The 24,963-nt window shown below is 38.3% G+C and overlaps 4 protein-coding genes, 1 long non-coding RNA gene and 2 pseudogenes across 9 annotated transcripts; 4 read left to right on the top strand and 3 right to left on the bottom strand.

Annotated features, from left to right (window-relative positions):
• The first annotated feature begins 1,698 nt into the window (after positions 1 to 1,698).
• On the top strand, positions 1,699 to 3,205 carry LOC104730940 (protein MOS2 pseudogene; annotated as a pseudogene). Its single transcript, XR_015575272.1, has one exon. The product of XR_015575272.1 is annotated as a protein MOS2 pseudogene (transcript).
• Positions 3,206 to 3,732: 527 nt separating this feature from the next.
• Positions 3,733 to 4,992, bottom strand: LOC147930278 (uncharacterized). The gene has a single exon (XM_087476793.1). The coding sequence runs from the start codon at positions 4,990 to 4,992 to the stop codon at positions 3,733 to 3,735; it is 1,260 nt and encodes a 419-aa protein (XP_087332919.1).
• Positions 4,993 to 7,126: 2,134 nt separating this feature from the next.
• On the top strand, positions 7,127 to 8,696 carry LOC147930279 (protein MOS2 pseudogene; annotated as a pseudogene). The gene has a single exon (XR_015575205.1). The product of XR_015575205.1 is annotated as a protein MOS2 pseudogene (transcript).
• Positions 8,697 to 11,650: 2,954 nt separating this feature from the next.
• LOC147930280 (uncharacterized) lies at positions 11,651 to 12,430 on the bottom strand. The gene is made up of 2 exons (XR_015573902.1): positions 12,356 to 12,430; positions 11,651 to 11,821 (listed from the first exon to the last, which is right to left on the bottom strand). It is a non-coding gene; the product is annotated as an uncharacterized LOC147930280 (long non-coding RNA).
• A 959-nt stretch (positions 12,431 to 13,389) lies between these two features.
• LOC104730941 (bidirectional sugar transporter SWEET14) lies at positions 13,390 to 15,636 on the top strand. Its single transcript, XM_010450188.3, has 6 exons — positions 13,390 to 13,641; positions 13,767 to 13,803; positions 13,896 to 14,109; positions 14,247 to 14,408; positions 14,637 to 14,756; positions 15,158 to 15,636. Exons 1-6 carry the CDS (start codon positions 13,596 to 13,598, stop codon positions 15,428 to 15,430), a joined length of 852 nt encoding a protein of 283 aa, XP_010448490.1. The 5' UTR covers positions 13,390 to 13,595; the 3' UTR covers positions 15,431 to 15,636.
• Positions 15,637 to 16,142: 506 nt separating this feature from the next.
• On the top strand, positions 16,143 to 18,261 carry LOC104730942 (alpha-amylase 1-like). The gene is made up of 5 exons (XM_010450189.3): positions 16,143 to 16,431; positions 16,529 to 16,661; positions 16,730 to 17,160; positions 17,314 to 17,679; positions 17,800 to 18,261. Exons 1-5 carry the CDS (start codon positions 16,177 to 16,179, stop codon positions 18,049 to 18,051), a joined length of 1,437 nt encoding a protein of 478 aa, XP_010448491.2. The 5' UTR covers positions 16,143 to 16,176; the 3' UTR covers positions 18,052 to 18,261.
• Positions 18,262 to 19,966: 1,705 nt separating this feature from the next.
• Positions 19,967 to 23,460, bottom strand: LOC109129836 (transcription factor MYB88-like). Of its 3 annotated transcripts, XM_087478496.1 has the most exons (10): positions 23,040 to 23,441; positions 22,620 to 22,703; positions 22,269 to 22,357; positions 21,983 to 22,038; positions 21,695 to 21,880; positions 21,415 to 21,593; positions 21,162 to 21,307; positions 20,903 to 21,030; positions 20,465 to 20,813; positions 19,967 to 20,251 (listed from the first exon to the last, which is right to left on the bottom strand). In XM_087478496.1, the coding sequence occupies exons 5-10, from the start codon at positions 21,814 to 21,816 to the stop codon at positions 20,153 to 20,155; spliced, it is 1,023 nt and encodes a 340-aa protein (XP_087334622.1). In that variant the 5' UTR covers positions 21,817 to 21,880; positions 21,983 to 22,038; positions 22,269 to 22,357; positions 22,620 to 22,703; positions 23,040 to 23,441; the 3' UTR covers positions 19,967 to 20,152. The 3 variants fall into 3 exon arrangements, with proteins under 3 accessions (XP_087334622.1, XP_087334621.1, XP_087334623.1); XM_087478495.1 differs by lacking the exon at positions 22,269 to 22,357 and having other exon boundaries at positions 23,040 to 23,460; XM_087478497.1 differs by lacking the exons at positions 19,967 to 20,251; positions 20,903 to 21,030; positions 22,269 to 22,357 and having other exon boundaries at positions 20,347 to 20,813; positions 23,040 to 23,420.
• Between the last annotated feature and the right edge of the window lie 1,503 nt (positions 23,461 to 24,963).

The following is a 24,963-nucleotide window of genomic DNA, read 5'->3' on the forward strand; positions in this document are numbered from 1 at the left end:
ATCTCGAGGGCCGTGCTGATAGCTCGATGGAGGACCGCGTTCATGCCGCTAATCTGCGACCTGATTTCTTCGAGTTCGAAGCAAGGTCCAGAGTTCGCAAGGCGGGTGACCGGGGCGGTCGAGCTCTCGTGTATCCGTAAATTCCGATTTGTCGGTCGAATGCTCGACGTTGTTTGAGGGGGAAGATTCCTCTGCTCGAATTGTCCGTCAGAAAAGTCGAGACGACGAGTGAGGCCGCCCAAGGTGAGTGCTGGCGATTGTCCGGCAGATATTTGTGATGGGGTTGTTTGGGTTACAACGACGTCAACTCTGCGGTTGGTGTCCGCGATCATCTGGTAGATCTCTTTCGTCATGGTGCCGAACAAGATTCTGAAGTCCTCCATGGAAACGACCTGCGGATTCTGGACCGCTGGTGTGGTATGAACAGGGAGGTTCCCGTTCTGTGCGCCGATTTGCTGCTCCGTTGTGCGAGCATCCGCCTTGTTATGGGTTTGTTCATTAGAAGGCTCCGTGTCGAGGTTGACCAGCTCTTCGGGAGTTTGTCCTGCACCCTGGCTGGTTTCCCCTTCGGATCTGACCCCGACTGGGAGTTCGGTGGAGGTTCCGGCCAGGTTTACCGTTGTGTTCACGCGATGACGGGAGTACACGGCAGTGACAGGCCTAGTCGATGCGCCACCTAGTGTCGCGATGTTATCTTGAGAAGGCGTGATGCCTGTGAGATCGGGCGTGCGGTTTGTTTCGGGGACTTCGTTCACGACGGAAGACATTATTGCAAGGCTTTTTAAGGAGAGTTTCCTAGAGAGTAACTTTCTAGAGACGATTTGCGTCCCCACAGACGGCGCCAATTGTAGAAACTAGGTTTCCACAATAAATTTGTTTAAAGCGGGAAACAAATTCAATAGAGCTATCTCTCTAGAAAATAGATCTAAACCTTGAAATTAGAAGTAAAGAAGAAGAACTCAAAAGAACTAGGGTTTATTGCAAAGAACGGAAAGAGAACTCAATTATTGTATTAGATTCTGGATGGATTACAATGGAGAAGTCTCCCCTTATTTATACATGTCTCGAGATCACACAATATATTAACTTTCCTTATCAGACGAAGTGAGATATGGAAAACTGCCTTATTGTTTGAGTCGGCTGCGCCGCATCGAAATGGAGGTCGGTTTCTTCTTCTCCAAGACTTCGTCTCACCCGAATTGACTCTTGATGACCTAATTGATCCCCTAACCGGATTCCCGGTTAAATGTTCAATTAATGTTTCTGGTTTAGCTCGGTATGTCGGGGGTGCTGAATCCCGCACCAACATGCAGTTTTTTTTTAAAGTGCAGACTAGTATAGAGTTGTATAGTATGGAGAAGTGCATTCTAGTATGGAATGGTGAATGACGTACTAACTGTAGACTGGTCTGACTTTAATATGGTCCGGAGCGTACTGGACAACCATTCACAACCTCAGTCGTGTCTTGAAAATTATATCTTGTCTGAAGACTATCTTATCCTAAAAGACGAAATCCCCCGTTCGTCGTCGGAAGAAGATCTACTGACTACTGAGCTGTTTTCCTTATTTTGCCAAGTTAAATACAGACGAAACCAAATAAATAAAAACGAAAGACACGTGCTAAATGAGGGATGGCCCATAGGCCCATTTAACTGGCCATATGAAAAGACTTAGCCACAAAAAGAGTCTCTCATAAAATTCTTCTTACACAGATCTCCTCCCACAGTTACGTACGGACTCATCAACCATGAAGCTCTCTTTCTCTATCCCTTCCAAACCCAAATCCAAATCCGGATCCGGATCCGGATCCAGAATTAGGTTGAATTCCGACAAGAAGGACGGCGTCGATGAAGGAAATCACAAAGAATTCGTCACTGAATTCGATCCATCAGAAACCCTAACCCACACCAAACCGAAATACGTAATACCTCCCATTGAGGACCGTCGGAGGAGACCCTACAAGAACATCGATCTCCCGCTTCAGTCGGCTTCCACTTCTGGTCTCCAATTCGAGGTCGAGGTGGTGGTTCCCTCTGTCTCCAATAACAACACTTCGTACGGTCTAAATCTGCGTCAGAAACCCGATGTCGCTTCGAAGACAGAGCCTGTGGAGCAGTTGTTACTGAAAAGCATGAGGAAAGATTTGGCATCACTCCCTGATGCTCCTGAACTAGAGGACTTCGAGAACTTTCCTGTGGATGGCTTTGGAGAAGCTTTACTTGCTGGCTATGGTTGGAAACCAGGTCAGGGTATAGGTCTTAAAGCTAAAGAGGATGTTAAGATTGTTGAGTACAAGAAGTGGTCTGGTAATGAAGGATTTGGTTTCACTCTGGATTGTCCCAAGGGTAAAGCCAAAGAAATTGGTAAATCAGACAAATCCAGAAACAGCATTACAAAAGAGGTGAGAACTGTCTCCGGTAGAGAAACACTTGGTTCTGGAAGCCAGGAGGAAGTGAAAGTAGGTATCAATGTGGAGAAATATAGAGTAGTGGTGGTGAGTAAACGCAGTAGAGAAACAGAGAGAGAGAGTAGGGCTGAAGTTAGAGCCTGTAAGAAGAACTATAGAGGAGGTCAAACTAGAGAGAAGGACTCATGGCTTACAAGTCATATAAGGGTGAGAATAGTAAGCAAGGATTTGAAAGGTGGAAGATTGTATCTTAAAAAGGGAGTGGTGAACGATGTTGTTGGGCAGACAACTTGTGATATCACTATGGATGAGACGAAGGAGGTTGTTAAAGGGATCGACCAGAAGCTGCTAGAGACCGCATTGCCTAGGCGAGGAGGGCGGGTGTTGGTTCTATCGGGTAGATATAAGGGTAGTTTTGGGAGTCTTGTTGAGAAAGATTTGGATAAGGAAACTGGTGTTGTTTGCGATGCTGATAGCCAGGAGATGCTTGATGTTAAACTTGAACAAGTCGCCGAGTACATAGGTGATCCAGCTGATATCGGGTACTGACTACTGAGCCACATTTAACTGCAATATCATGTGTCAATACTTACATTGTTAGCATTCAATTGGCTCTCTCTGTGTAGAGAAGACATAGTTTAGCTTGTTGCCTATATATTTTGCAAGTTCAAGTTGAGTAGACTTTTGATTCTGCTAAGTTACAAAAGAGCAGACTTAAGTTTTTATTATATTTGATGAACTATGTATTTCTCTTTGTTGTGGCACGAGAGCTATGGATAAGTAGTTAATCATTTAACATGTCCGGCCGTGGCTTCGACGAGACGGTCTATGTGCGGAAGAGGAAAGCTGTCCTTAGGGCAAGCTTTGTTGAGATCAGTGAAGTCCACACAAACTCTCCACTTGCCGTTTTTCTTTTTGACCACAACCGGATTAGCCAGCCAATCTGGGTATTGGACTTCCATGATTTGATCCGCCTTGAGTAGTCGTTCTACTTCGTCCTGGATCGCCTTGGCTCGATCCGGGCCTAGGCGCCTGCGCTTCTGTCTGATCGGCTTGAACGTGGGGTCGATATTTAGCTTGTGGCACATGACTTCGGGGCTTATCCCGACCATGTCCTTTGTTGACCAGGCGAATGTGGAAGCCCGAGATTGCAGGAAAGCGATCAGCTTAGCCTTTATGCTCTCATCGAGTTCGGCCCCGATGCCGACAGTTCGCGATTGGTCAGAGGGGTCAATACTCGCCTGTAGGATCTTGCACTCCGGAAACTTGAGGCGATCCCGCTCCGGCTTTCGGGGACCGGAGAGATGGTCCCCGCTCTGTAATTGCTATGCGGTCTCCGTCTTCCTCTGCTTTTTTTCGATAACAGAGCAGACTCTGGCCACCCTCTGGTCACCGTAAAGTGTGCAAATTCCTGTAGGAGTTGGGAATTTGAGGCAGAGGTGATAGGTCGACGGTACGGCTTGCATCGCATATATCCATGGTACCCCCAAAATAGCGTTGTAGATTGGTGGTGCATCAACGACTGCGAACTTAGTCTTCCGGGTCACTCCGCCAGCTCGTACTTGTAGTTTTACGTCTCCCATCGACATCTTAGCGACCCCATCATAGCCCGTTAGTGTTCGAGTTTCGGGTTTTAGTTGGTCTGGTGTGACGCCCATTTTCTCCAGCGTCTGCCAGCAGAGTACATTGACGGTGCTCCCAGTATCGATCAGGACTCGTTCGACGTCGAAGTCGCCCATCGAGACTTCGATAACCAAAGGGTCTGAATGGGGGTGTTGGATCCCTTTGGCGTCATCCGAAGTGAATGATATCGGGTCCTTGCAGAGTGAAGGCTCGCTCGGAGCAGTTTGAAGGGCGCAAACTTGTCGTGCCCTCTTTTTTAGTGCGCGAACAGAGTCTGCGCAGTACTCAGGTGGACCAAGTATCATGGTTATTCGTCCACGAGGAGGAGAATTGGCCCGCTCCGGGTTTTGTCCCCTCTGTCGTTTGGGAGGGCCAGGTAGTTCGTCTGCTTGGGGCGCCTCCTCCTGGTGATTCACGGGTGCTTGGTTGACCAGCTGTTGGGCTGCGTTGGGTGGTCCATCGTAACCCCGTCCGCCGCCTGCGCCACGGCCTCGGTTAGATCGCCATCCGCCTCGGCGACCTCTGCCTCCACGGGCGCTTTTTGGCTGATAAGTAGCTTCGACTTTGCCAGAAAGATACTTTGCGTACAGGTAGTTCTTCAGGTGGACGCACTCTTGTGTGGAGTGACCGGGGTACATGTGAAAATCGCAGTAGAGTTCCTTCGGGTCAGATGGCTGCTTGTCCTGATCGTCCACCTTGGAGACTGCGTGGATGACGCCCTTTTTTTGATCCTGAGGTTCGTGGTGCTTGCGGGGTTCGTGGTGTTCGACCCGGTTTTTAGCCTTAGCAGAATGCGACGGCTGTTCGTCATTAGTTTTTGCGGCTATTCGGGCTTCTTCCTCCTCGTCGAGCGCGAATCTAGAGGCTCGATGTAACGCATCGTCGAGATCCTTGGGTTCCCGGATGTTAAGGTCCTTTCGTAATGGTGATCCAGGGATTAAGCCCTTTCTGAAGGCTGCCATTGCTGCATCCTCCGGTACGTTGGCCTTTGTCAGCTTCTCCTTGAATCTGTTCAAGAAACTGGCGATGGGTTCTCCCCGTTCCTAGGCCATCTCCCATAGATCTGAACTTGTTACGCCTGGTTCGATGAGGATTCGATAGTTCTTGAGGAAGGCCTTAGATAAGTCGTCGAAGTTGTCGATCGAGTTCGGCTCGAGCCTTGTGAACCATACCAAGGCAGCGCCGGAAAGGCTATCCACGAATTGCTGACAGCAACCGGCGTCCCTCTGTTCGTCGGTGAATCGCGCTTTTGACATGGTCGCCATGAAGGATGTCATGAACTGGACCGGATCTTTGTCTCCTTGGTAGATTGGAAGCTTCAGTTTTACGTTCGGTATGGCGGCCCGCGCTATCCGTTGAGGGAAGGGTGATTGCCGAGTTACTTCGACAATCCTATCGATCTCGAGGGCCGTGCTGATAGCTCGATGGAGGACCGCGTTCATGCCGCTAATCTGCGACCTGATTTCTTCGAGTTCGAAGCAAGGTCCAGAGTTCGCAAGGCGGGTGACCGGGGCGGTCGAGCTCTCGTGTATCCGTAAATTCCGATTTGTCGGTCGAATGCTCGACGTTGTTTGAGGGGGAAGATTCCTCTGCTCGAATTGTCCGTCAGAAAAGTCGAGACGACGAGTGAGGCCGCCCAAGGTGAGTGCTGGCGATTGTCCGGCAGATATTTGTGATGGGGTTGTTTGGGTTACAACGACGTCAACTCTGCGGTTGGTGTCCGCGATCATCTGGTAGATCTCTTTCGTCATGGTGCCGAACAAGATTCTGAAGTCCTCCATGGAAACGACCTGCGGATTCTGGACCGCTGGTGTGGTATGAACAGGGAGGTTCCCGTTCTGTGCGCCGATTTGCTGCTCCGTTGTGCGAGCATCCGCCTTGTTATGGGTTTGTTCATTAGAAGGCTCCGTGTCGAGGTTGACCAGCTCTTCGGGAGTTTGTCCTGCACCCTGGCTGGTTTCCCCTTCGGATCTGACCCCGACTGGGAGTTCGGTGGAGGTTCCGGCCAGGTTTACCGTTGTGTTCACGCGATGACGGGAGTACACGGCAGTGACAGGCCTAGTCGATGCGCCACCTAGTGTCGCGATGTTATCTTGAGAAGGCGTGATGCCTGTGAGATCGGGCGTGCGGTTTGTTTCGGGGACTTCGTTCACGACGGAAGACATTATTGCAAGGCTTTTTAAGGAGAGTTTCCTAGAGAGTAACTTTCTAGAGACGATTTGCGTCCCCACAGACGGCGCCAATTGTAGAAACTAGGTTTCCACAATAAATTTGTTTAAAGCGGGAAACAAATTCAATAGAGCTATCTCTCTAGAAAATAGATCTAAACCTTGAAATTAGAAGTAAAGAAGAAGAACTCAAAAGAACTAGGGTTTATTGCAAAGAACGGAAAGAGAACTCAATTATTGTATTAGATTCTGGATGGATTACAATGGAGAAGTCTCCCCTTATTTATACATGTCTCGAGATCACACAATATATTAACTTTCCTTATCAGACGAAGTGAGATATGGAAAACTGCCTTATTGTTTGAGTCGGCTGCGCCGCATCGAAATGGAGGTCGGTTTCTTCTTCTCCAAGACTTCGTCTCACCCGAATTGACTCTTGATGACCTAATTGATCCCCTAACCGGATTCCCGGTTAAATGTTCAATTAATGTTTCTGGTTTAGCTCGGTATGTCGGGGGTGCTGAATCCCGCACCAACATGCAGTTTTTTTTTAAAGTGCAGACTAGTATAGAGTTGTATAGTATGGAGAAGTGCATTCTAGTATGGAATGGTGAATGACGTACTAACTGTAGACTGGTCTGACTTTAATATGGTCCGGAGCGTACTGGACAACCATTCACAACCTCAGTCGTGTCTTGAAAATTATATCTTGTCTGAAGACTATCTTATCCTAAAAGACGAAATCCCCCGTTCGTCGTCGGAAGAAGATCTACTGACTACTGAGCTGTTTTCCTTATTTTGCCAAGTTAAATACAGACGAAACCAAATAAATAAAAACGAAAGACACGTGCTAAATGAGGGATGGCCCATAGGCCCATTTAACTGGCCATATGAAAAGACTTAGCCACAAAAAGAGTCTCTCATAAAATTCTTCTTACACAGATCTCCTCCCACAGTTACGTACGGACTCATCAACCATGAAGCTCTCTTTCTCTATCCCTTCCAAACCCAAATCCAAATCCGGATCCGGATCCGGATCCAGAATTAGGTTGAATTCCGACAAGAAGGACGGCGTCGATGAAGGAAATCACAAAGAATTCGTCACTGAATTCGATCCATCAGAAACCCTAACCCACACCAAACCGAAATACGTAATACCTCCCATTGAGGACCGTCGGAGGAGACCCTACAAGAACATCGATCTCCCGCTTCAGTCGGCTTCCACTTCTGGTCTCCAATTCGAGGTCGAGGTGGTGGTTCCCTCTGTCTCCAATAACAACACTTCGTACGGTCTAAATCTGCGTCAGAAACCCGATGTCGCTTCGAAGACAGAGCCTGTGGAGCAGTTGTTACTGAAAAGCATGAGGAAAGATTTGGCATCACTCCCTGATGCTCCTGAACTAGAGGACTTCGAGAACTTTCCTGTGGATGGCTTTGGAGAAGCTTTACTTGCTGGCTATGGTTGGAAACCAGGTCAGGGTATAGGTCTTAAAGCTAAAGAGGATGTTAAGATTGTTGAGTACAAGAAGTGGTCTGGTAATGAAGGATTTGGTTTCACTCTGGATTGTCCCAAGGGTAAAGCCAAAGAAATTGGTAAATCAGACAAATCCAGAAACAGCATTACAAAAGAGGTGAGAACTGTCTCCGGTAGAGAAACACTTGGTTCTGGAAGCCAGGAGGAAGTGAAAGTAGGTATCAATGTGGAGAAATATAGAGTAGTGGTGGTGAGTAAACGCAGTAGAGAAACAGAGAGAGAGAGTAGGGCTGAAGTTAGAGCCTGTAAGAAGAACTATAGAGGAGGTCAAACTAGAGAGAAGGACTCATGGCTTACAAGTCATATAAGGGTGAGAATAGTAAGCAAGGATTTGAAAGGTGGAAGATTGTATCTTAAAAAGGGAGTGGTGAACGATGTTGTTGGGCAGACAACTTGTGATATCACTATGGATGAGACGAAGGAGGTTGTTAAAGGGATCGACCAGAAGCTGCTAGAGACCGCATTGCCTAGGCGAGGAGGGCGGGTGTTGGTTCTATCGGGTAGATATAAGGGTAGTTTTGGGAGTCTTGTTGAGAAAGATTTGGATAAGGAAACTGGTGTTGTTTGCGATGCTGATAGCCAGGAGATGCTTGATGTTAAACTTGAACAAGTCGCCGAGTACATAGGTGATCCAGCTGATATCGGGTACTGACTACTGAGCCACATTTAACTGCAATATCATGTGTCAATACTTACATTGTTAGCATTCAATTGGCTCTCTCTGTGTAGAGAAGACATAGTTTAGCTTGTTGCCTATATATTTTGCAAGTTCAAGTTGAGTAGACTTTTGATTCTGCTAAGTTACAAAAGAGCAGACTTAAGTTTTTATTATATTTGATGAACTATGTATTTCTCTTTGTTGTGGCACGAGAGCTATGGATAAGTAGTTAATCATTTAACATGTGTAATGTGTGTAATACTCATGATTTTCCTGATGAAATAAGCAAGCAGTAAGATGCAGAGGTATTATTAGTTGAGCTAGCTACATTTCCCCGTTAATGAATCCATTTGTCCAAATTGGAGGTGTAATATACAGGTCATTTATCTTTTATGTCAAATAGTAGAGTATATCTAGTAAGGAACACAGTTTGGTATGATTCCAATTCTGCTTTTTAATCTACTGTAAATAAGTTCGGAAAAGCTATCTGGAAGAGGAAAACAATATAATGAAGCAAGGAAAAACGCAATACATACTATATAACAAAATGTTATGGGTCTAATGGGAACACCAAGACCTATATAGGTCATAGTTTCAATCTCTATAACGTTTTTAGCATCGATCAGTTTGACATCAATCGTCAGCCAATTGTTATGAGGAACCTCGGCAATACCACGAGATAAGTGATGAATCAGGATATAAGTTAAGAGACAAGTGACTAGAGGAAACACAAGGAATCACTAGTTTAGTTCCCAATCCATTCTACTCAAAACTGACTAGGACGTTGATTTCATTTTATAAATGGGCAATCCGCATTGCAAATTACTTTGATACATATTTCCTACTCCTGCGGTTGAATGTTCATTAGGCTTATCGTAGATTTGACGACTTTCCATAATAACGATATATTGGATTTCAAATGTGAAGACAACAAAAAAAAAAAAAAAAAAAAAAAAAAAAAAAAAAAAAAGCTAAGGTGGGAAATATTAATGGGTAAAGCACTTTAAGTGGACGATGAGTTAAGGTTAATAGGTTATGTACTGACAAAAAATGTCTTTCAATGTGATTTGTCTTGAGAAAGTGGGTGTTATAACCCAATTTCCTAATTAGCATAATACATATCGAACATTTTTTATGATGAAGTCAATTAGACTTATATATATATATATATTGTGCAACCACAAACTCAATATTCTCTTACATAGTAGCTTGTATTTCGGACATTTTGATTCTGTGTATGCATGGAACGATGAAGCATATGCTGATCTTCTCTTACCGTAATAATATTGATTTTGCTGACATCTTACAGACTCTCAGTTAAAATATTTGAATTCGGATTCGGAAAAAGAGTGAAGAAAGTGAGGACGAGGAAAGAATGGTTGGGGACGAATTTTAACCGTTTAATAAGGAATCTGCATGGTTGGATGGAACCACTCCCTTTGACTGAAGAAGAACCACAGAGACTCCAATAAAGTAAAAGCTTCATTTGCTAATTATTTACTTACTTTTTTATTCAACAATCCAATCATTTAATTTGTCTTTGATTAAGTAAGTGAGACCACAATGAAAGGTGGAAATAAGAATCAACATTCAAAGGGTTTTCATAAGTCAATCATTTTCAAACGCTTTTACATTCCAACCATACATTTTCTGTTTCTACTTTCATAGGTTATATATTACCTTTTTGCAAGTTTTTTTTATAAATAGATTATGTGAATTGATACTCTAGGCTTACAAGCTGAATATTACTTTTCGACAAACGAAGTTCTTTTTTTATCTCATAATTTAATTGTAATTTTTATTTAAAGTATATTAACTATAAATTATTGACAACAATATTACCTAGGAACTAATTTTATTGATATAAAATGATGTCTTTGCAGACAACACAGCATCCGAACAGTTTGGTTTAGAGTAAACAAAAAAGTTTATAGATTTGTATATGTTAGAGATAACATTGTTGGTAAAATAGTTTGGTGTATAGTAGATAAAAAGTTAGATTTGTGTAAGATCCAAGATTTAGCAATGACTGTTTTGTAGTCAAGAAAAAAAAAGTTATTAATAAAACATGAGGAGTCATGCTGTCAAACCTTTTTTTTTTTTTTTTTTGTTAAAAGTCATGCTGTCAAACTTCTATATATGTAACTCGTTTTATTTGCTTTTACAATTTTGTATGTTGGTTGGGATTGAATAAAATATGTATACCGTAGAGGGTCTCCAACTAATACTTTTTTGTTCTCAAAGGTTACACCGAAACTATCGATACGGAATGACTGGAATAATAGGACAAAAGCAGTGAGTGGAGTAAATGGAACTATGAAAGAGACGGACCAAACAAAACAGAGTTAAAAGATATAATAATTCTCAAATTTTTGACTAATCAAATTACTTGAATGGTGTATTTTTTTGGTCATTCATTTGTGATCTTGACGAGATATCTAGTTTGTTAGTTTTTTTGCAATAATATTATTGTTATCATCAGCATACAAACAAGAACTAGCTTGAAACCAGTCATGTTCATGCTGTCATGCAAATACTTGCAATATTCATGTTCATGCTGTCATGCAAATACTTGCAATTTGACCAAGTATTTGTGTCTAACACAATCGATTGACTATCAGCCATTGCTATTGCATACTATCATGTTCACACCATAACGAGAAGAAATATGAATTTCGCACAAATGCATTATCAGTTTAGTTTTTTTTTTTTTTTTTGATGATTATATAGTAGTGTATATATATATAGTATTGCTTTAAGCCTTTAGGTACTTTAATTCTATATAAAAGATAATTAAATAATTGATGGTAGTATGATATAACCCTTGTGATAGCATCCACACTTTACTTTTCACGAATTGAATATGGTTTTGAAGCCACAAAGAACCGTATCTGTCACCGATTTTATTGTTTGCCAATGAACATAAAATGTAAGCAATGCTTTAATCATCGATAATTAATATATTGAAACGCTGGCTAAACAATTTTGTGACATCTGGCTAATAAGTACTACTAACTAAATGCTTGAGAACTTTTATAATATCAGTACGTATTATATAAATGAGATGATTTAGCTTTGATTGAATTATCGTTTGATGTGTTGATGTTACATAATACCAAGTATAGCAATAGTTAAGAATGAGAACTTTTACAAGAAACATGTTAATCTTCGGCATATTTAGCAATAGTGACATGGTCCATGTGGCCTCGATCAGTTCATTTGGTACAATCGGGACCGTCAAGATACTATATCACGCCACATGATATTCGAATTAGTTTCTATTTACTTAAGAATATATGTCTGTCTAGAAATGATGGTAAAGGACAATGAAAGTAAATCGTGACTAGCTCATTTTGACCAACTTCGCACTTTATACTTTACATTAACAAACGTAAAAATCTGACGGCGATTATGAAGCATCTCCATAATTCCTGAAAAGTAGTAATGAACTGTTGATTCCTTAAAGAAAATAAAAATTAGTATGGATCATGTTAATTACAGTTATCCTATAGATTGAGCTTACAAATTCAAAATTTAACATGCCACCTTTCATTTTTAAAATTTTCTTCTCTATCAAGTTTATTTTATTTTTAAGTAATGTTTTATAATTTTTGTTCTATAAAATTATATTAATGCTCTACGTACGTACAGAAAAATCAATTAGTTTGGTTATGTTAATCGGTATATTTTATTACGGTAACAATAAGTGGAATTAGACGTATATTGTGGTAGTATCCATAAAACTGAATTACAACCTAAGTAGTGTATATATCATATGATTAATTCCATTAATATCATCAGCTCAACTAGTTGGATGTTACTAATTTTTGTTTTATAACTAAATTATCATAAACAGATAAAAGCATGAATTGTTTTAATAATTAGATAATAATTGTGTAGATAATTAGATTAGCATGAAAAAGTAGTCAAGTGGAACATCAGAGAAGCATGATGGTGAATCTTACCCTATGCGGTTTACACACGGCGACAGTCGCGTCTAAGATGAAACGCACTATTCTTTGTTTTATAACATTTATATTGTTTTGCTTTCTTCTCGAACCGTTTATATACATTATCACACGGACAAGATATTATCTGTTGCTATGAAATCTAATAAAATAAAATTAGTTACGGACCTAATTTTGGCTGCCTAATCATGAAGTTCAAGAGTGCTCAGAGACAACATAAAATATGTCACACGTGGCGGACACCTAAACGTTTCATTTTTTTACTGGTACGATGAACACAAAAAGGAGAGCAATCATGCATGGTTTAGTAATTTTATCGGTTCCACCTCCATGGTCCATGGAAATATGTAATTTAACGATTCGGGATGGAGATGGAATGGAATTACGAACTTTTGCAGTCCATATTTTGAACATGATCAAATACATTTTTATTTGTAATTTAATTATTAATTCTATAATTTCTTGTCTTAATTAGTTATCTTTAATTACAGTAGAAACGTTAAAATTTGTCCTCTTGTAACTAATTAAAGAAACCATGATGGAGTGTTTGTGGTATTCTTTTACCATGCAAAGTTTGGAATAGTTCACATAACGTAGGGACTAATTTAGCTATAGTTTGAGTCCTGGTAGAATATATACTGGAACATGCATACAGTGACGAAAGATTTAAATATTATACGTTTGAATGGTAAGCTAGAAAGCTATCAGCCGATCAATGGTTTATTTTATTGGTCATGCTAAAGGAACAAATTACCAATAAGTTTAAAGCCTATATTAAAAGCTCATTTATTTATATTAATTTGGTTTAAAGGAAAAAGAAAGGTCACTTAAATGACTTACGATAATAATATAAACCAAAGGTTTGGCATAAAAGTTTGACACAAATACAATACACGCCAAGAGTGCATACCACATAAAATTATCAAATATTTTCCATTTTAAAAAACCATAGAAATATCTGAGACCATCAATATGCGATGTTCTTCTCTCTCTTATACCACTAAACGACGACGTCCCCACCATATAAACTTGGAACCCTTGCGCATGTTACCCTCTCGCTATATATAGTGTGCCATTGGCCTCGCTAGTTAATTCATATCGAAGAAAACTCAAATAGAGAGACATCAAGAGTAGAAGATCTTTATCTATATTTCCCATTCTCTTGTTTCCTTATTAGTTTTCTTCGATACTCAGAACGATACTACTGAAGAGCTCGCTCATTCACAAAATAACTACAATGGCTCTAACTCACAACGTATTGGCAGTTACATTTGGAATCATGGGTAAGTATTATCAAGCATTAATAAGCAAACATCAAAGTTATACTACTATTATATATCCTGTAACTATTATTAGTAAGTGCATATAAAATTTAACTGTACTATCTTTGAAATATGTATTTTTGCAGGCAACATCATATCATTCATTGTTTTCTTGGCACCAGTGTAAGCATCATCTATCTCAAACACTCTTTCTTTCTTTCTTTCTTTTTCTTTTCTCATAATAAAAAAAATGTTTTGGATATTACTATTTTCAGGCCAACTTTTGTAAGAATCTGCAAGAAAAAATCGATTGAAGGTTTTGAATCACTTCCCTACGTGTCAGCGCTCTTTAGCGCGATGTTATGGATTTACTACGCTATGCAAAAAGATGGAGCAGGCTTCCTTCTCATCACCATAAACGCTGTGGGGTGCTTCATCGAAACGATCTACATCATCCTCTTCATCACTTATGCTAACAAGAAAGCTAGAGTACGTTTTAAACCTCTTACCATTTCTTTTCGTATATTAAAAACATGCACTTGTATATATATTACAAAAAAAAAAAAAAAGAATTAGGTTTAGGTGTTTCGCTGATGATGATATATATATCAACAACGACTTTGCAGATATCAACTTTGAAGGTTCTTGGGCTCTTGAATTTCTTGGGTTTTGCTGCCATTATTCTTGTTTGCGAGCTCCTAACCAAAGGATCGAACCGTGAGAAAGTCCTTGGAGGGATTTGCGTCGGATTTTCCGTTTGTGTTTTCGCAGCTCCTTTGAGCATCATGGTACGTACAAACTTATGTGACATGTATAATAATAATATACACACAAACATAGATCTAAAAGAGTCATATACTAATTCATATGGAGAAGAATATTATATACTCTAAATTTAATGTACAAAATAATATATATGTAGCTTCTTTGTCTTACCTTTTCTGGTAATAGCATCTCTTTATGTTTACGTATATTATAGTATAGTTTTAACTTATGAAACAAAAATGATGATGCAGAGAGTGGTGATACGAACAAAGAGTGTGGAGTTTATGCCTTTTTCCCTATCATTGTTTCTTACACTCAGCGCCATTACGTGGCTCTTCTACGGTCTTGCTATCAAAGACTTCTACGTCGCAGTGAGTCTCTCTTTTTTCCTTTTTTTTTTTTTTTTTTTAATTTTATATTTGAATCTTCTTTTCCTAAGCATATGAAACTGGACAGCGCAAACGTAGTATCATATATTATTATGGTTGGTTCATATTTAAGGGAAAAAGAGTTTTTTCTCCACCACCTTTTGTCTCTTTGCCCAAATTCCGTCTATTTAAAGACCGCTAATAATTGATTTGAGCCGTACGCTACTTTTGCTTTTATGTTTACAATCATATATTATATGATGGCGTTAAAGAAACCGAGAGTACAATTACATACTAATTTTTTTTGGTTTGTCGGCGATTAATGGGATTACTGTTCCCCTCTAAAAACAAAAATGGTTAGTGGGATTATTACTGATGATGTGGTTACTTTTTTGTGATTGAAGCTTCCAAATATATTGGGTGCGTTTCTCGGAGCAGTTCAAATGATTCTTTACGTCATATTCAAGTACTACAAAACCCCATCAGTGGTTGTTGATGAGACCGAGAAGCCCAAAACGGTGTCGGCGGATCATTCCATCAACATGGTCAAGCTTTCATCCACTCCGGCTTCTGGTGAGCTTACGGTTCAGCCGCAGGCTAATCCTGACGTGAGCCATCCTGTTCAAACTTATGGTGGTGACTTAGAGGATCAGATGGACAAGAAAATGTCAAACTAAATAAATCAAGATTTTAGTTTTCTATTACGAATTAGTGGGTTTTAATTATGTTGTACTGTTGAGTCTGGTTTCCCAAACTTGTCTTTTTTTTTTTTTTTCTCATCATTTTGTTTCGAAAATATCTCGGAATTGTACTATCCTTTAAACATTTTATGTACGTCTATTAGAATTTTGTGAAATAGTTTTGATGCTGTGTTTCTCGTTAATTACTTAAACTTTAGTAGTTCGGTAGATTTAAAAGGAAATGAAAACTGAAGTAATGATTCTAATTAATGAAATAACATGATCACACTCACAAGTCTCATGTTTAAAAAGAATAAAAAATTGGTGGATTAGAATACATTAACCTCAATCCTCAACGTTGAAACTTGAAGACCAAAAGAAACATTAACCTCAACATTAGACTACACAATTAAATCGACCTGGAGTCCTGGACTAACTTGATCATAAATTCATAAGATCTTCTTAATTCTCTCATTTGCCCTAACATGTTTAAACTCTGGGCTTTATAATTCTTCTAGGAAAAGTTAACGTTACGGCCCAATCATATTTTTAACAGCCCAAACAACATATTTTGGCCGAATAGACAGACATACTACTACTATTTTGTTTTTCCTAGAATAATCTCAACCGTTCACTCAAATGTGACAAACGGAGCCAAAGGGAGACCAAACTTGACTTATTAGATTTAGTTAGAGCTAAGATCAGACAGAGCAGACTTTTTTTTTGGTCTTAAAATCTTGGAAATGTATTCAAATTTAATCCACAAGAAAAAAACAGATTGTAGAAGAAATTTACTCAGATATGACAAGGACGTATCGTTTAAGTTACGTAACTCTACAAGATTTTGGCAGCGTCTCAATATAAAAAACACACACACAAAACAGAGAGGAAGCAAATTAAACCATCCGACAATGACTTCTCTCCATGCGTTACTCTTCACTTGTCTTCTTTTCTTCATCGTCTTCCCAACCTTCACGTTTTCCACCTTACTGTTTCAGGTAAAAAGTAGTAACACTTTTGCTTCTTTACATACAAACACAGACTCATTCACTAATTGGGTTTTTGTTTTTTCAATTGTTTGTGACACGACAAAAGAGTTTCAATTGGGAATCATGGAAGAAAGAAGGAGGATTTTACAATTCTATCCACAATTCCATCGACGACATAGCCAAAGCTGGAACCACTCATATTTGGCTTCCTCCTTCTTCCCAATCCGTTGCTCCTGAAGGTACTGTTTCTTCTTTTACTCTTTTAATTACTCTTTACACTCACTCCGTCTTCAAATTCAACTCTCAGGGTACTTACCAGGAAAGCTATACGATCTTAAGAGCTCCAAATACGGCTCAGAGACAGAGTTGAAATCACTAATCCAAGCACTTAACCAAAAAGGAATAAAAGCTGTGGCTGATATAGTGATCAACCACAGGACAGGTGTGAGTAAAGACGATAAATGTGGCTACTGCTATTTCGAAGGAGGGACTTCTGATGATCGTCTTGATTGGGATCCTTCTTTCGTCTGCCGCAATGACCCTAACTTTCCCGGTACCGGAAACATCGACACCGGAGGAGACTTCAACGGGGCGCCAGACATCGACCACCTTAACCCTAGAGTTCAGAAAGAGTTGTCGGAATGGATGAACTGGCTTAAATCTGATATCGGATTCCACGGTTGGAGATTTGATTTCGTTCGAGGTTATGCATCTTCCATCACCAAACTATACGTTCAGGTAAGTAATCAGATACGGATACTCATATCGGACCAACACTAGCTAGTAATACTATAAGAGACATAGGTTAGTAACTAGAGTTATGTTTTATGATCATCTACTCACACTAGAGAGCTCTATAGTTAATTCCTCTGTTTTTTTCTGGATACGTAGAATACTTCACCGGACTTTGCGGTGGGTGAGAATTGGGACCATATGAAATATGGAGGAGATGGGAAACTGGACTATAATCAGGACCAGCATAGGTCGGGTCTCAAACAGTGGATAGAGGAAGCGGGTGGTGGTGTCTTGACAGCTTTTGACTTCACAACGAAAGGGATCTTACAGTCAGCAGTCCAAGGTGAGCTTTGGAGACTAAAAGACTCGCAGGGAAAACCGCCTGGTCTGATTGGAACCATGCCCGGGAACGCGGTTACATTCATTGAAAACCACGACACTTTCAGAACGTGGGTCTTCCCTTCTGATAAAGTCTTGCTTGGATACGTTTATATTCTTACTCATCCGGGAACTCCTTGCATTGTAAGTCTCAAAAATCACTTCCTTATATCCATTTTTAGTATGTAGTTTTGGTTTATAGATTTTGATAGATAGAAAATGAAAATATACTTGTTATAATTGAGATGTTGTTTATTGTTGCAGTTTTATAATCATTACATGGAATGGGGACTAAAAGAGAGCATATCAAAGTTGGTGGCGATAAGGAACAGAAATGGGATTGGTAGCACGAGCTCTGTTACGATAAAAGCAGCAGAGTCGGATCTCTACTTGGCTATGATCGATGATAAGGTTATTATGAAGATAGGGCCAAAGCTAGATTTGGGAACTCTCGTTCCTCCTAGTTATGCTTTAGCTTATTCAGGCCTTGACTTTGCTGTCTGGGAGAATAAGTGACGCATTATCATCACTTACTCATCAAATTCTCTATTATTAAACCCAAAAAAGAAAAGAAGGTAATCGAATGTATCTTTTTCCTTTTTAAAAGATATGTATAAATATAATGAAATGAAAATGATAAAGAAACTAAATTAAGCACTAGTGGTGTAAATGGATACACATACACACTAGTGATATGTATAAAAAGAGTTTGGACTTTGGACAAAAGAGTTTTTAAGTAGGGTGAGTTACTAGAATATTGCATAAAAGCTTCCTTATTACAAAAGTAACATACAATTGTTTGTTATTACTATACTAACTCATTGTACCTATACTACCCCTGAAACTAGTGTTGGGAAAAAACGTAATTACGGCTAATGCCATTAGAAAAAAAAAAACATTGGAAGTTGGGACTAAGTCTACCGATCCTTTGATGGTAGATTTATACACGTGGACTGATTAAAGGTGTACGTCAGATATTTTTGGTACACTTAGTTGTAGTGCTGGTACACTTTGCCGTCGACGTAGATGGTACACTTAGTTGTAGTGTTGGTACACTTATCGGTGGACGTATATGTGTATCAAAAACTAAGTGTACCAAAAATATCTGACGTACACCTTCAACAGTCAATATGATCCAAAAGATATTTATGGTAGACTGATGGCCTGTTGCGACAGATTTATTCGACAGCTTTCTCTCGTTTCAGATATTTTTGGTATACTTGTTTGTTTTTTTGAAATAGTTTTCGGAGTGTGATGGTAGGTTTCTTGTCCGTGGTAGATTTAGTAAGCATTTTTGACAGCTGTAAAGTCTTACCAGAATAACACGAATTTGTTTGAGCTGTCAAAGATAGTCTAGCGTTGCAATAGACTTATTGGAGGTAGATCTAAACACGTTTGCTGTTCTTCCGATCTATGGTGTTCATGTAATAACGTTTGTAGCAGATTCATCAATCGTATTCTGTTTGTCGGCCGGAGCAAACGTCTTTTACCTACTCTGTTTCGTTAATCTTTCCTCTGGGTTCATCCATGGAAGAGCTAGATATCTGTTCGAAAATCTATATAACTCACTTTTTATAGGTTTTTAACTTAGAAATCAGATGTTGAGATGAAAATCTATAATAGTTGAGTAAAAAACCCACAAGTGAAACCAAAAAAATAGACATAAGTCGTGAAAAAATAAAGTGAGGCAGGGAAAATTAGGGTTTTCAGTCGTATGTTAGAGGTAGAAGACGAGGATATTCTGGTAATTTCGGGTTCATTAAACCTAAAATCGAACGTGTACGTACATATAAACGTGTATGTACATATGAACGCATACATACATAATGTTCTTGAGATTAGAGTACGTACATAACGTTCTTTTGCTTAGCGTAGGTCCATAAATCCGTTTTAATGAACAATATTATTGTAATTTTGTAGTCATCTTCAACATATCTTCTTCTATAACCCTAGCTAATATTGTCGTTGTTGTTCACCGGAAATGGAACAAGTAAGAGATGTTACTAGAACAACCTATGTAATTCGTAATTGTTTATTTATCATATTTTCGAGAGGTAATGAACAATAACCATACAAAATTACATTTTAACTATAGAGGGTAATATTTAGATAACATAAATATATAATACTCAGTTCAACTAGGTACAACTAAATATATATTTAGATTTGCATTTATATTTAAAATATGAAAATGATAATTAAGGTTTATAAGAATTTCTTTACATATTGAACTATTAAATAACCATGTTTAATCAACAATACAAGAATTTATCACTTTCTAATATATACTATCGTTTTCACATAAAACACTCTTTAAAGTATAAGGAAGACTTAATAAGTGATCACCTCAAATGAAGCAAAAGAGGTAAACCCAACCTTTTATGAACATTGTGTTATGAAAACCTTGTATATGCTCATTAATACTGATAAATCTTGTGATCAACTGCTAATTAATAATTTATATTATAGTCCAATTGGATATACGAAAAAATACAAAAGTTCAACTATGAATATGAGAGTACAACTGGACAACTATGGAGTCACAAACTTTCTGATTGAGTACCCTACAAACTTTTTGATTTCCTTGAAAATGCGAGGGAGTGTTACAAGAATGGACTCACACCGCACTTGTGAGCACACTAGTACGAGACGACTTATGGAAGTGTCGAGGTGGTGGTGATGAAAGTGAATTGAGTAACCGGTTTTGAGGCTTTATCTAAGGAGAATCCGCACAAAGATAAAAGACTCAACAAATCAGCCAAGTGAGGGGAAACCAGACACACTTAGAAGAAACACAAGAACAAGACGATGTTTTGAAGCAAACGACAAATCGATTTTTTTTTATTACTTAGAAAATGCGTCCATACAAAATGCTGAACCAAATGGTCATTTCAAGGTACTCACGTTATAAGTATATGGAAAAGCTTACACTTTCAGAGAATTGTGGGCTAGGAATGCCTGCTGCTAGAGATCTGAAAAATGGAGTGACTTGAACAGGGGAGTGAAACTCTTCGTCACCCGACATAGGCACAACAATCTCATTAGGGTTCTTTAGGACATCCTGACATGTTGTGAGTAAATCCACATGTTCCACAGTTATTACATCAGGCACAATCACTTTAGCTTGTGGTAACTGCCCGTCATTTTGTTTCTGCGATGTTGTTGTCTGAGTATCAGGCATGGGTTGCTGAGTTTTATCATCAGAAGGATGAGGAGGCATTACGGTTGATCCTGAGCTATAATCAGAGCTTGCTGGTGAATCATGGAGATCAGGTTGCCTATAAGTGACATTACTGGCTGTTAGAATCATACAAACCACAATCATCCATATATTATATTAAAAAAAAAAAAAAAGTAATTTCTGAACTTCCAAGATGTTTGACTATCTTCATTACTAATCCTCAAGTCCTCATCAAGACCTTTGGAATCTATATCTGGGATTCCATATCTGAATAGATCATTTTCTTTGCTTTTATTCAAGAAATCCTGTAGGACCTGGAAGCATTAGGAACAAGAGAGATTGCTTTTGTTATTAGAAAGCTCACAAAGGATCATCCAACATAATGTTCAATTTTAGCTAATAGTTTTACAAGTTACAGAACAAAATGAATCGTGCATTGTTTTACCTTCCAGGCATTTTCCATGCTTTGATCTGTGTTGTCTACATTAACTTTCTGTGCCAATGAACTGAGAAGCTCAGCTTGTTGGATCAAAGCTGTCACCTTTGGATCATCTTTCTTAAGAAACACCTCTTGGGTACCTTTATCCTCACCTATTTACCAAAACCACAACTTAGTTGAATAAGACTCTCTCTGTTTGCATCTCAACTCACATCTATTTCCCAAGATAAGGATTAGCAAGAATAAGAGTTTTGCGCACCATCACTCTCTTTTGCATTGCTTGTTAGTTTCTGCTCTTTCATGCCATTGATACCTGCAGCATTGTGGGATACTACCGAAAGTGGAGGTCTAGTCTGTTGATTCATAGCCGATTCAACCTTTATATGTGATCTATCCCCATAGCTCTTGATCTCTGTAAGATCCGGAATGTGACTTCTCCTGGATAAATGAACATGACCACTATATATGTCAATATAACAGTTCAAAATAAGCTTTCTTCTTTGGAATCAATCAAGAGAAACCAAAACAAGGTTTCTCACCTCATTTTATTAGTAAGAGGAGATTCACTTTCGACTTTTCTCGGTGTACTAATACCATCTGGGAACAACAGTCTCTTGTTGTTTGAGTTCACACAACAAGCGATCTTGTTCTCTTTAGCCATGGCTTCATACTTAGCTCTCTTCTTGCACAGTGTTGTAAACCTGTTCTTCACATCATTATCCGTTCTACACAACAAACCACAAAGAACAAGAATGAAGTCTCTAATTTCATATCCATAATAACCTTGGTCCACCATTAAAGCTTATATCTGTTGGTTTCCAATATACCTGCCTGAGACCACTTTGGCTATCTCAATCCACCTATTCCCAAACAATCTTTGTGCCTTCAAAACCAAACACACACAAGATCAGTCACAAACTCTATAAACTCTATGTGATAAAACAAACAAAAAAAGATGTCACAAAACTTTACAAACCAATCAAACTAAGATGCAGAGACAATCCCTAAAAACCAAAGTTCTCTTATAATCAAATCAATCCCTAAAACCCAATATCCATATAGTCATAAGACTCATAACACCCAAATCATATCGTGAATTAAAAAAAAACTCACCTTAAGAGCATGAACAAGCCCGGAGATTACTGGGTTAGCTCAGTTGGCACACGTTGATAGAGCATTAACAAGAGGGGAAAATAAAATACCTGAGCAAGTTCATATATTTCACAATTGCATAATCAATATATGAAACTCTATCATCAAGATAAAATATCAATACATAAAAGGTTCCTCATAGCTAAAACTCAGGTAATACAACAGAAGAACTAAACTCTTATGATTCCAGGACAAACATAGAACCTCATTTTCCCAGATTACAGAGCCTGAGACTACCACTATCTAATCTTTATAGCCATTAGGAAAATCAATTCACCATAAGTAAAGCAAGTGATTAAAGATAAGACTTACGAGTAAGGTTCTCAGTGTCATCATCAAGCCTTTTGGTGTTGAGAGATGTGCCACTTGATGCAGCCTTGTTGGTTCCAGCATTGACTAAATCCAAACAACACAAACACAAAATCAAATGTTAGATGGAAGCCATAACTAGAAATTGCACATAGAAACAACAACAAAGACTCAAGAACCAAAATCAAACCAGCAGAAGTAGTTAAGCTATCGAACTAATATGAACAACAATCAAATCAGCAATACAAAAACATCGGAAAGTTCAATTGAAAATCACAATAACCCCAAGGCGTTGAAAGCTAAGTTACATCTATTGAAGCTCAATCAAGGAAATAATCTAGAGAGAGACCTAAGAAAGCTCTAAGATAGGATCAAACCAGAACAAAGACAATTAAGTAAGAAAAAAAAAAAGAAGACTCAAACATTTTCTGACGGTCTCGATATCGACGAGCGGCGTTGACAGTTTTCTCGTCACTCTTGGCTTGATTTTCTTGGCTTGGTGTAAGTCTTCTTCTTCCTCTTCTTAGCACCACAACGGAGGCGGAGCACGAGATGAAGCGTCGATTCCTTCTGGATGTTGTAGTCGGCGAGAGTGCGGCCGTCCTCGAGCTGCTTCCTGGCGAAAATCAAACGCTGCTGGTACGGTGGGATCCCTTCCTTGTCTTGGATCTTCGCTTTCACATTGTCGATGGTGTCAGATGACTTGACCTCTTGCGTAATGGTCTTCCCCGTTAGGTTTTCACGAAGATCTGCATCTTTTTGAGGCTACGGCTGCACCCAAGATATTGATGATTTTTTTCAACCAAATTTAATTATAAATAGCATAAACCGTAATAAAATACACAATCCTGGTTTAGAAGTAATAATCAAACTTTTATGTGTTATTCTAGTAAGTCGAAAATCTCAACGTGTTAGTCTAGTAATAAACCTACTTTTATGTAATATTCTAGGTAATTTCCCTTTTAAGTATGTATCCCCTATTTAATATTTCGGAAGTACACAACTTCTTTTTGGTAGACTATATAATAGTTATAAGTTATAAAGTTATTGTTATTATTTGATTCATTAATTGGTTACAAAATAGGTTATATGGATTAACTTATACATAGATACACTTAAAAAGAATATCCCAAGAATAATACAACTTAAAAGAAATAAAATCTCTAACAATCATATACTGTTAGGCCATATATACTTTTAGGAAATTAAAGAAAAAAAATATAATAAAATCTCGAAAATTAATTAAAAACGAAATAATATTTTACCTAACACTCCTCCAAACTTTTAGTATAAATCATTGACATTTTCATTCACCGAAATACACTCTATTCATACCAAAAAAATTGTTCAATCCATAAAATATTCAAGCTTTAGTAATATTATTCTTTAAAAAATAAATTTTAACTGAGTAACGGATCAAAATTTGAATATTTAAATTCAATTTCATATATTTCTTTGTTGAATTGTATAGTTTAATATATTTTAAACTTTTAAAATAAATTAATTTGAAATATTTTAAAATAGTTTAATTTGATATTTTTAAAAATATCATAAATATATGATAGATCAAAAAGTTAAAAATTATAAACACTCTAATTTGATTTGTTATAGCACGAATCAATAATATGTCACTATAATATGAAATAATTCCAAGATTATATGAGCAAAGGTTAAAATTTCAAGAAATATGATTTCTCAGATTAAATTAAAGTTTAGAATAATGTTGTATCGTAGGCTTTTTCTCGGTTAAGATGATTTTGACAAACATACGTTACATTAATATGCGGTATACTACGGGTTAACTCACAATATTAACAATCAAAATATAATGTATAATTTTAAACACTTAACAAATCAAATAAAAAAATAAATTAATTTTTTATCACACAACTTAACTTGCGGTATGCCACGGGTTAATTATCTAGATCTACTAGAATAGTTCTTACAAAATATATGTTATTTTCATAATTCATATTCAGCATATGATTTGGCATAGTATTCCATCCAAAAAAACTTTTAAAATAAATAAAATAATCACATATATGATGTTTTTGAATAAAAATTACATAATAAACAAAAGAAATTTCAACCCGTGCTAGAGCACGGGTTATATTCTAGTATAATAAGTATTGGAGCGTCTCCATCGTGAGTTAATGAATAACTAACGGTGTTAGGATCATTGTAGGCTAAAATTAAATCAGTTAGTGTATGAATATGGACAACTCAATACTTGAGATACTTTGTGATAATTGAAATTTCATGACTTCATGGTGTATTCCCCTCTTAAAAAAAAGTTAAAAAAGGCCTTTTTTATACATCAAAAATATGAATTTTTATCACAAAGAAT

Source organism: Camelina sativa, chromosome 12, assembly GCF_030686135.1.
Source record: "Camelina sativa cultivar CO46 ecotype springtype chromosome 12, ASM3068613v1".
Classification (NCBI taxonomy): Eukaryota; Viridiplantae; Streptophyta; class Magnoliopsida; order Brassicales; family Brassicaceae; genus Camelina; species Camelina sativa.

Bases quoted from the DNA above. Each gene is read 5' to 3' on its own strand.
- LOC104730942 (XM_010450189.3), top strand. From the start codon at position 16,177: ATGTATTCAAATTTAATCCACAAGAAAAAAACAGATTGTAGAAGAAAT. The intron at 16,662-16,729 runs GTACTGTTTCTT...TTCAACTCTCAG, and splicing joins CCAATCCGTTGCTCCTGAAG to GGTACTTACCAGGAAAGCTA. The intron at 17,161-17,313 runs GTAAGTAATCAG...CTGGATACGTAG, and splicing joins TCACCAAACTATACGTTCAG to AATACTTCACCGGACTTTGC.
- LOC147930278 (XM_087476793.1), bottom strand. From the start codon at position 4,992: ATGGCAGCCTTCAGAAAGGGCTTAATCCCTGGATCACCATTACGAAAG.
- LOC109129836 (XM_087478495.1), bottom strand. From the start codon at position 22,700: ATGCTGGAACCAACAAGGCTGCATCAAGTGGCACATCTCTCAACACCA. The intron at 21,031-21,161 runs GTAAAACAATGC...TAATGCTTCCAG, and splicing joins GCATGGAAAATGCCTGGAAG to GTCCTACAGGATTTCTTGAA. The intron at 20,814-20,902 runs GTTCAGAAATTA...TGTCACTTATAG, and splicing joins GATAGTCAAACATCTTGGAA to GCAACCTGATCTCCATGATT.
- LOC104730941 (XM_010450188.3), top strand. From the start codon at position 13,596: ATGGCTCTAACTCACAACGTATTGGCAGTTACATTTGGAATCATGG. The intron at 14,409-14,636 runs GTACGTACAAAC...ATGATGATGCAG, and splicing joins CAGCTCCTTTGAGCATCATG to AGAGTGGTGATACGAACAAA. The intron at 14,757-15,157 runs GTGAGTCTCTCT...TTGTGATTGAAG, and splicing joins TCAAAGACTTCTACGTCGCA to CTTCCAAATATATTGGGTGC.